The sequence below is a fragment of the Bos indicus x Bos taurus genome, chromosome 9, assembly GCF_003369695.1.
Source record: "Bos indicus x Bos taurus breed Angus x Brahman F1 hybrid chromosome 9, Bos_hybrid_MaternalHap_v2.0, whole genome shotgun sequence".
Taxonomy (NCBI): Eukaryota; Metazoa; Chordata; class Mammalia; order Artiodactyla; family Bovidae; genus Bos; species Bos indicus x Bos taurus.
In genome coordinates, this window is record NC_040084.1 from 64091334 (window position 1) to 64102681 (window position 11348).

Genomic DNA, 11348 nt, shown 5'->3' on the forward strand with positions numbered 1-11348 from the left:
ACTCCCCAGGACAGTAGGTGGCCAATATGCTACTGGAGATCAGTGGAGAAAGAACTCCAGAAAGAATGAAGGGATGGAGCCAAAGCAAAAAGAATACCCAGTTGTGGATGTGACTGGTGATAGAAGCAAGGTCCAATGCTGTAAAGAGCAGTATTGCAGAGGAACCTGGAATGTCAGGTCCATGAACCAAGGCAAATTGGAAGTGGTCAAACAGGAGATGGCAAGAGTGAATGTCGACATTCTAGGAAACAGAGAACTAAAATGGACTGGAATGGGTGAATTTAATTCAAATGACCATTGTATATACTACTGTGGGCAGGAATCCCTCAGAAGAAATGGAGTAGCCATAATGGTCAACAAAAGAGTCTGAAATGCAGTACTTGGATGCAATCTCAAAAACGACAGAATGATCTCTGTTCATTTCCAAGGCAAACCATTCAATATCACAGTAATCCAAGTCTATGCCTCAACCAGTAATGCTGAAGAAGCTGAAGTTGAACAGTTCTATGAAGACCTACAAGACCTTTTAGAACTAACACCCAAAAAAGATGTCCTTTTCATTATAGAGGACTGGAAGGTAAAAGTAGGAAGTCAAGAAACACCTGGAGTAACAGGCAAATTTGACCTTGGAATACGGAATGAAGCAGGGCAAAAGACTAATAGAGTTTTGCCAAGAAAAGGCACTGGTCATAGCAAACACCCTCTTCCAAAAACACAAGAGAAGACTCTACACATGGACATCACCAGATGGGCAACACCGAAATCAGACTGATTATATTCTTTGCAGCCAAAGATAGAGAAGCTCTATACAGTCAACAAAAACAAGACCAGGAGCTGACTGTGGCTCAGATAATAAACTCCTTATTGCCAAATTCAGACTTAAATTGAAGAAAGTAGGGAAAACCACTAGACCATTCAGGTATGACCTAAATAAAATCCCTTATGATTATACAGTGGAAGTGAGAAATAGATTAAAGGACTAGATCTGATAGAGTGCCTGATGAACTGTGGACGGAGGTTCGTGACATTGTACAGGAGACAGGGATCAAGAACATCCCCATGGAAAAGAAATGCAAAAACGCAAAATGGCTGTCTGGGGAGGCCTTACAACTAGCTGTGAAAAGAAGAGAAGCGAAAAGCAAAGGAGAAAAGGAAAGATATAAGCATCAAGAGGTGATATAAGATATAATGCAGAATTCCAAAGAATAGCAAGGAGAGATAAGAAAGCCTTCCTCAGCGATCAATGCAAAGAAATAGAGGAAAACAACAGAATGTGAAAGACTAGAGATCTCTTCAAGAAAATCAGAGATGCCAAGGGAACATTTCATGCAAAGATGGGCTCGATAAAGGACAGAAATGGTATGGACCTAACAGACGCAGAAGATATTAAGAGGTGGCAGGAATACACAGAACTGTACAAAAAAGATCTTCACGACCAAGATAATCATGATGGTGTGATCACTCACCTAGAGCCAGACATCCTAGAATGTGAAGTCAAGTGGGCCTTAGAAAGTATCACTACAAACAAAGCTAGTGGAGGTGATGGCATTCCAATTGAGCTATTTCAAATCCTGGAAGACGATGCTGTGAAAGTGCTGCACTCAATATGCCAGCAAATTTGGAAAACTCAGCAGTGGCCACAGGACTGGAAAAGGTCAGTTTGCATTCCAATGCCAAAGAAAGGCAATGCCAAAGAATGCTCACTACTGCACAATGACACTCATCTCACGCGCTAGTAAAGTAATGCTCAAAATTCTCCAAGCCAGGCTTCAGCAATATGTGAACTGTAAACTTCCAGATGTTCAAGCTGGATTTAGAAAAGGCAGAGGAACCGGAGATCAAATTGCCAACATCCGCTGGATCATGGAAAAAGCAAGAGAGTTCCAGAAAAACATCTATTTCTGCTTTATTGACTCTGCCCAAGCCTTTGACTGTGTGGATCACAATAAACTGTGGAAAATTCTGAAAGAGATGGGAATACCAGACCACCTGACCTGCCTCTTGAGAAATCTGTATGCAGGTCAGGAAGCAACAGTTAGAACTGGACATGGAACAATAGACTGGTTCCAAATAGGAAAAGGAGTACGTCAAGGCTGTATATTGTCACCCTGCTTATTTAACTTATATGCAGAATACATCATGGGAAACGCTGGGCTGGATGAAGCACAAGCTGGAATCAAGATTTCTGGGAGAAATATCAATAACCTCAGATATGCAGATGACACCACCCTTATGGCAGAAAGTGAAGAGGAACTCAAAAGCTTCTTGATGAAAGTGAAAGAGGAGAGTGAAAAAGTTGGCTTAAAGCTCAACATTCAGAAAACTAAGATCACAGCATCTGGTCCCATCACTTCATGGGAAATAGATGGGGAAACAGTGGAAACAATGTCAGACTTTATTTTTCTGAGCTCCAAAACCACTGCAGATGGTGACTGCAGCCATGAAATTAAAAGACACTTACTCCTTGGAAGGAAAGTTATGACCAACCTAGATAGCATATTAAAAAGCAGAGACATTACTTTGCCAATAAAGGTCTATCCAGTCAAGGCTATGGTTTTTCCAGTGGTCATGTATGGATGTGAGAGTTGGACTGTGAAGAAGGCTGAGCGCTGAAGAATTGATGCTTTTGAACTGTGGTGTTGGAGAAGACTCTTGAGAGTCCCTTGGACTGCAAGGAGATCCAACCAGTCCATCCTGAAGGAGATCAGCCCTGGGATTTCTTTGGAAGGAATGATGCTAAAGCTGAAACTCCAGTACTTTGGCCACCTCATGTGAAGAGTTTACTCATTAGAAAAGACTCTGATGCTGGGAGGGATTGGGGGCAGGAGGAGAAGGGGACGACAGAGGATGAGATGGCTGGATGGCATCACTGACTCGATGGACGTGAGTCTGAGTGAACTCCAGGAGTTGGTGATGGACAGGGAGGCCAGGCATGCTGCGATTCATGGGGTCACAAAGAGTCGGACACGACTGCTCGACTGCACTGAACTGATGATGGTTTCATCACGTTGACATAATTGATCAAATCCTTGACTGCTGGTGATTAGCTGAGTCTCTTGGTCCCTGGCTCTCCCCAGAAGTCACTCTGAAGATGCCTAGGAGTCTCCAGCCATCAGTCATCTCATTGACATTAAGAAGACACTGATCAAGTATCCCCAAGAGTTTGGGGAGCTATGTGACAGGAACTCAGACAAAGACAAAATGTTTATTTTTTATTAACAACAAATTCCTCCATTCAGACACCTCCAGTGGCTCCCCATGACAATAGAGCAGAGCCTATTTTCTCAGAGTGGCCTGTAAGTTGCATGTGATCCCATCTCTCCTGATTCCTGCCACCTCGCTCTGGTTCAGGCTGGTCCATCTTACAGATTTCTGCTTCTGCACCTTTGCCTCATCCTCCCGTCCCTCCACTGAATTGAAATGGAATCAAAATATTTCTCAGGTCGCCATTGGTTTAGAGATGTGAGGACCCTCAGACTTTACAGATGAGGAATTGATGGCTCAAAGAGCTGAATGGCATACTCCCAGTTATAGATTCAGCATCTCTCAAAGGCAGAGAGAACAGTACTCATGTCTGAATTCCAGTGATGAGTGCTGGGGATGACAAGCTTCAAATTACTAAAATCTTATGTAAAATTTCAAGAGCACAAACCATAAGACAAAAAAAATAATAAAAATTAATTTGATTATACCAAGTGGAGGATTTCTGTTCAATGAAAAGACACTAAAAAATGGAGTATTTTCTGCCATATCAGTAAACACGGATGTCACAGTCATCAGAGATGGCAGCCCTCAATGTGGGCCCTAAGGGAATTTGAAGAGATGAATACCTGCTATCTAGCAGCCATCAGACTGCAGCCACTCCCTAGGCTGAGCCCTGAGGAACATCAGGATATGAAACCACACATACTGGCCCCAGATATTAGAGGTACACGTCAGAGGAATAACTGCAGTGAGCCAGACTCTTGCAACTTTCCATACATAGAAAAGCACTACAATCCTTAACTTGGGATATTTAGTTTTCTTTAACTGACATAACTCTTTTGATGTTCAGACTATTTACTATTTTGATGTTGCAAAACTATATAAAGCACTACACTCCTTAATATAAAACTACATAGCACAACACTCCTTATATAAAACTTTATATATAACTATATAAAGCAATACAATCCTTAACTTGGGATATTTAGTTTTCTTTAACTGACAAAACTCTTTTGATGTTCAGACTATCTAGTATTTTGATGTTGCAAAACTATATAACCAGGCTCCTCCCCTTGGCTCCTTGAGGCAGTTCTCTCAGGGTCACTTGAGATGCTATCTCCCAGGCCTGGGCCTGATGTCTTAAAAATTCCCACCCAATAAAACAAGTTGACAATGCTATGGACAAAATTAATAGATCTAAAAATGGTAAATAATCCACCTGCAATGCAGGAGACCTAGGTTCAGTCCCTGGGTTGGGAAAATCCCCTGGAGGAGGAAACAACAATGTCTAAAACTGATTTCAGGGACTTCCTTTGTGGTCCAGTGTGCTTCCATTGCACAGGTTCAGTCCCTGGTCGGGGAACTAAGATTCCACATGCTGCATGGCTAGGCCAAAAAAAATTAGAAAAAATAAAATTGATTATAGATTAATACTTAGAACTCTTGAAAAGTAAGAAAACTAGAGCAAACCTAATTTATAAAAAAGAGCAAAGCATGTGACCATGCAGTTAGGGCAGAGGAAACCCATAAAGTTAACAAACATATTCAGTTCAGTTCAGTTCAGTTGCTCAGTCGTGTCCGACTCTTTGCGACCCCATGAATCACAGCACGCCAGGCCTCCCTGTCCATCACCAACTCCTGGAGTTCACTCAGACTCACGTCCATCGAGTCAGTGATGCCATCCAGCCATCTCATCCTCTGTCATCCCCTTCTCCTCCTGCCCCCAATCCCTCCCAGCATCAGAGTCTTTTCCAATGAGTCAACTCTTCACATGAGGTGGCCAAAGTACTGGAGTTTCAGCTTTAGCATCATTCCTTCCAAAGAAATTCCAGTGCTGATCTCCTTCAGAATGGACTGGTTGGATCTCCTTGCAGTCCAAGGGACTCTCAAGAGTCTTCTCCAACATTACAGTTCAAAAGCATCAATTCTTCGGTGCTCAGTTTTCTTCACAGTCCAACTCTCACATCCATACATGACCACAGGAAAAAACCATAGCCTTGACTAGATAGACCTTTGTTGGCAAAGTAATGTCTCTGCTTTTCAATATGCTATCTAGGTTGGTCATAACTTTCCTTCCAAGGAGAAAGCATCTTATTTTACTAATTATTAGAAAAACACAAGCTCAGATAGTGAGATGTCAGTTTACACCTCTTGGAAAGCTGCAGAATGATGCAAAGTAGGGGTAAGGATGTGTGTGGGGGGGTCATATCTGCCTGGGGGTCGGTGGGGTGAATAGAAGGCCCCAGGAAAGCCATCTGGTGGTCAGTTCCTGAGTAAGTGTACACATCCTTGTGCCCAGCAAGCCTGCCCACGGGTATGGATCCTAAAGGAAGGCTCACAGTTGGGACCTGCAGGAGGCTATTTGGGGCAGCACATTTGTGGAACTGCAGCATGATGTGTACCATGTCCAAATCCATCAAAGGGGAGCAAAAGCTAAAATGTGGGGAGGTCTTCGTGGTGCACGAGGCACAGTGCGTGTACATGATAGACACAGAGTGACACTGACAAACCCCACGCAGGACCAGGTCAGGACAAAAGAAACAATGAGCTGAGTAACAGAATGAGTTGTGTAACTTAAAAGTATAAGCAACTAAAACTATAACAAAGGTTCTACAAGCGCACATAGAAATCAAACACAAACATCAACATGCGAGGAAGGCTACCTACGTGGGAAATGGAAGGTGAGGCATGTGGACAAAAGGGGGTCTATTGGGCTTGAGTGAGGTAAAGTCAGGGGCCACGGTCCCCACTCAGGCTGCTGGCTCTGGCATCAGGGAGTCATTTGCTCAGGTTGAGGCTGCTGGCTGTCAGACAGAAAGTGGGTTCAGCAGCCAGGGCCTTACAACGGGGCCCAAAGGAGGCTGCCCTTCCCCACAGCCCACCTTGGTGGTTAGAATCCCATCCCTGGAGATGAATCCCTTTGCTTCTGTGCTTTTTGGGGTTCACATAAGTCTGCTCAATGAGTAAACATGAAGATAGCCCAAACCAAAAAAAAAATCCAACCTCTAGTGAGTCTTGCAAATATAAACCGCTTCCGTGATGGAAAATGTTACATGATTAGCACTTAAAAGTAATTTTTTCTATAAAAACAAAAAAAATATAAAAAAGAAAAAATAATAGTTCAGAAATGGGATATAGAAAAGTTGGTGGAGTGGGCGGAGGAGGGTGGTAGGCTGTGCTGGGCAGTCAGAATCAGATAAACTGAGAGCTTAAAACCCCAACCTCCCTTACTCATACCTTTCTCTTTTTTTTGGCAGGACACATGGAACTAACTTTTACTGAGTGTTTACTCTGAGCCAGCAGGGAGCTAGGGAGTTTTACATTTGCCATCTCATGGATCACTTACAAAAGTCTTACACAGAGAGGCGGGGTGGTGGTTGATCCCGCCAGTCTTGCAGTTGGGTATAGGAAGCTCAGAGAAAGCAACCCACCCAACTCACATGGTGAGTACATCAGAGCTGTCTTCCTGTGCCTCCACCAACACAGCGACACTAACTAGCAGCTTGTGACGGCCTCCCTCTAGAGTTTTCTGCCTGGCAGCTGGGTCCAGAGGTCTCTAAGCTTGTCTTTGGCTCCAGCACTATCAGAACCCCCCAGCACTGCTGGTGGAATGTAAATTAGTACAGCCACTGTGGAAAACAGTATGGAGATTCCTAAACAAATTAAGAATAAAACTACCATATGATACAGCAATCCCACTACTGGTCACATGCCCTGAGAAAACCACAATTCTGAAAGGCACAGGTACCCCAATGTCCACTGCAGCACTGTTTACAATAGCCAGGACATGGAAGCAATCTAGATATCCATCAACAGATGAATGGCTAAAGAAGTTGTGGTACACATATACAAAGGAATATTACTAGCCATAAAAAAGAATGAAATCGAGTCAGTTACAGTGAGTTGGATGAACCTAGAACCTGTTATACAGAGTGCAGTCAGACAGAAAGAAAAAAGCAACCATTGTACACTAATGTATACATATGGAAGCTACAAAAACACTACTGATGAATCTATTTACAGAGAAGAATGGAGACACAGGCATAGAGAATGATCTGGTGAACACAGCAGAGGAAGGAGAGAGTAGGACAAACTGAGTAGTAGCATTGACATATATACACTGCTGCTGCTGCTGCTAAGTCGCTTCAGTCGTGTCTGACTCTGTGCGACCCCACAGAGGGCAGCCCACCAGGCTCTCCCATCCCTGGGATTCTCCAGGCAAGAACACTGGAGTGGGTTGCCATTTCCTTCTCCAAGGCATGAAAGTGAAAAGTGAAAGTGAAGTCGCTCAGTCGTGTCCAACTCTTAGCAACCCCATGGACTGCAGCCTACCAGACTCCTCCATCCATGGGATTTTCCAGGCAAGAGTACTGGAGTGGGGTGCCATTGCCTTCTCTGATATATACACTACCATGTGTAAAATGGATAACTAGTGGAAGCTGCTATGTAACATAGAGAGACCAGCCTGGTGTTCTGTGATGACCTGGGGGGTGGAATGGGTCGGGGGAGGGAGGCTCTAGAGGGAGGGGATATATACACACAAACATACACACACACATACACACACACACACACACAGTTATGACTGATTCAAGTTGGTGTATGGCAGAGACCACCATAATACTGTAAAGCAACTAGCTACAATAAGAAAAAAAAGAATCCCTCTAGCTGTTCTCACTGGGGCTCGAAGGTCCGGAGGTTGAGGGAACTCCTGGGGTTAAGTTAAATTCTAGTCACTTCCTCTTTGCCCTCCAAACCCATGCATCTTAGATGTGGTTCCTCTAACCAGGTCCAGTTTCTAGAGAACTGGGGATATCCTTTCACGACTGTTTTCCACCCTGATCTACATCTCCAGCTTCCTGAGAGTCAAGAGGTGGCAGCAGGTTGGTGAGCTGGGGGTGGATTTTTAACAGCAGAGGACTTCCCTGATGGTTCAGACGGTAAAGCGCCTGTCTACAATGTGAGAGACCTGGGTTCAATCCCTGGGTTGGGAAGATTCCCTGGAGAAGGAAATGGCAACCCACTCCAGTACTTCTTGCCTTGAAAATCCCATGGATGGAGGAGGTTGGTGCAGGCTACTATCCATAGGGTCACAAAGAGTCGGGCATGACTGAGCGACTTCACTCGAACTTTCTTTTAACAGCAGAACAGCAATAAACTCGCTGAAAGGTGTGTTAGCAAAATGCCAATGAAAAGCCACTGGAAAACCAAAACACAATGAATGTGGCAGAGCTTTATCCCTTACTAAAGCATCACAAGAACTAAGATTTTATGCAGGTCAAACCATGTTTGTCAAACCTGCATGGAGTGAATCTGATGAGAGGCTATCAAGAACCTGGCCACCAGCCTTACCTTTGGCTTTCCTCCTCTTTCACAACCTGCCAACATTACATAAGTTGCCTAATTTCCTCAGGCCCCGGTCCAATTGTTTTGAGTGAAATTTAAAAGACAGTAAATCCATCCAACAATAAGCATTCTAAACATTTCTGGTGGTGACGGACTGTAACTTGTAGCAGATTGCTTCAGCTTCACCCAGCATCTTATCATAAACACTTGATTAACACTGTGAACTTAATTCATCTGAAAGAGGAAAACAGTATCACTTGGGAAAACTGGGAATTATCCACTTTTTTTTCCACCGAAAGGAGTCTACACAACTGTGGGAAAAAGAGTGTCATGAAAAGAAAAGTTTAGAAAGTTGTGGTTTGTGGATGAAATCAAAACAAACTCACGTAAGGTTTATTCTTTCTGGGAGGAAATGGCAACAATTTTATAAATATTTATTCTGTCATCACCTAGGACAAAGCATCAGGCAGGTCTAGCTGCTGAGATAAGAACACTAAAAGGCCACATACAGAATTCTTGAGACCCATGAGTCTTTGGCACAGTTCAGATGCTGGCAAGTCCCCCAGATAAAGGCTGTGGCTCAGATAAACACAAAGGCTACAGGGCTCATAGCCTTTGAATTGCAGCGGCTCTGAGTGTTCCTGATAACCTTAAAACCAACGATCAGATAGAGAGGACCTCTCTGTCCTTCTTTCATCTCTCTACAATGAGCTTTCCTGGAAAAAAAAAATAGTCTACCCCCCTATATCTTTCCTGTCCTCCTCTCTCCAAGTTTCCAGGGGGAAAAATACAGCACTGTGCTTTGCCCACCTCTGTGTTCCTCTGTTACAAAGTGTACCGTTAGCCTGCTGTATCCCAGGCAGGACCACACCTCTCCCCATCTCCCATATCCACATACCACATCTCCCTGGACCCCTTGCTCTGTTCCTGTTCTAAAACTTCTAGGATTTCTTCCCCCAGTTTTGCCACACAGAATCCCTTCACTCTAGGATTTCACACAGGGCTAAACTCGGGCGTTGGTTTGACTTACAAAAGTCATAACTATTTATTACTGTGCCGCTCCTCTCTGCTCCTTTTCTAGAATTCAGTCCAACAAAATAAGGCATCACCTTTAACAGAGCACTGGGGAACTGGCACTTCAACTCTCACATATGTTTTAACAGCCTCTCATCTCTTAAATGGGACTCTCTTCCTACATCTCTGCTGCCAAACTGATTTTAATGAAATTCTTTGAAACCCAGTGCTTTCAGCATTTTGGCTTCCCTAGGGAAGTTTATTTCTGTTTTTAAACCTCTACAACAGTGTCTGGTGATAATAAGAACTAACATTTAAAGAGGTCATACCATATGCCAGCCAACCCTCTGAAGTGGGCTTCCCTAGTGGCTCAGTGGTAAAGAATCCACCTGCCAATGCAGGAGATGCGGGTTTGATCCCTGGGTGGGGAAGATGCCCTGGAGAAGGAAATGGGAACCCACTGCAGTATTCTTGCCTGGGAAATCCCACGGACAGAGGAGCTTGGCAGATGACAATCCATGGGGCCGCAAAAGAGTTTGACACAGTTTAGCAACTAAACAACAATTATGTGTCAGACAACCCTCTGAAAGCAGACAGGATTATTACCCTGTTTTCTAGAGGCAGGAACTAAGGCACAGAGAAAGTCAGCTGCACACAGAAGGTGTCCAGCTGGGATTCTCCCCAAGACTGTGAGCTTAATTATGCTTAAACTCTGGGGTCAAAGGGATCTGGGATCTATTATTATCCTGTCTCGCTCTCTCTTTTGGAGCAGGTGACCTGGATAATGCACTTAACCTCTTTGACCCTGAGTTTGTTTCCCTTCCAATTAACTGGAGATAAAGTATTTCTTTGAAAGACCAAGCAGTAAATGAGAGATATGTGCGGATCTACCTCGGTCAGGTGGAGAAGGAAATGGCAACACACTCCAGTATTCTTGCCTGGAGAATCCCATGGACAGAGGAGCCTGGCGGGCTACAGTCCACAGGGTCGCAAAGAGTCGGACACGACTGAGCGACTTCACACACACACACACACACACACCTCGGTCCAGGGCACAGGGTAACTGGAGTCCTACACATCCCAGCTGAACCTCCTCATTGGCAAGTCCGAGTCCCGCTCCTCTAAATACCCAATTTCTTGGTGGAAGTACATCAGTCCATTTAAGTCGAATCAGCCAAGGGGCGTCTATGTAAGCATCCACCTGGAAGACTGACGGGAGTTTCGCTTCCTCTCCATTTCGCTCTGCGCCCGGGTCCTAGGCTCGCCACCCACGGCCTCGCCATCGGCGGCTCCTTCACCCGGTCATCTCTCTCGCACGGGCACTCCACCCCGGGGGCTCCCTAGCCTGCCGGGCTGGCGGTCTTACCATGGCATCATAACCCAGGGCGTTCATGAAGTGCGCCACCTCGGTGCCCTTGTACACGGTGAACCAGATGGTGCCCTGGTACTGGTCGCCGGCGTCGAGCAGCAGCACGTGGGGCTCGGCGCGGCGGATCTGGTGCACCTTGGTGGCAAGCCGTGCCACGCCGCCCACGCAGCGGCTGGCGTTGACACACTTGCTCGAGTCCTCACTCGTCTGCTCCAGGCGGCTGTGTACGTCGTTGGTGTGCAAGATGGTGAGCTCCCAGGGGCGCGCCGCGGGCCACAGCAACGCGCCCAGCGCGAGGATCCTCAGCGCCGGGGTGCGAGCCGCTCCGGGATTCATGGCTGAGGCTGGTGGCGAGAGAGCGAGCGCCGGTGAGTGCGAGCCAGACTGGCTGTAAGAGGAGGGCGGGGGCTAAGTC

General features: G+C 45.4%; 1 protein-coding gene across 1 annotated transcript in view; it reads right to left on the bottom strand.

Moving 5' to 3' along the window:
* Positions 1–11326, bottom strand: part of NT5E (5'-nucleotidase ecto) — a 73003-nt gene extending 61677 nt beyond the window's left edge. Inside the window, exon 1 of the mRNA XM_027551459.1 lies at positions 10931–11326. Coding sequence (XP_027407260.1) covers positions 10931–11269 — 339 coding nt within the window. The 5' untranslated portion in view covers positions 11270–11326. The remainder of the gene's footprint in view (positions 1–10930) is intronic.
* Between the last annotated feature and the right edge of the window lie 22 nt (positions 11327–11348).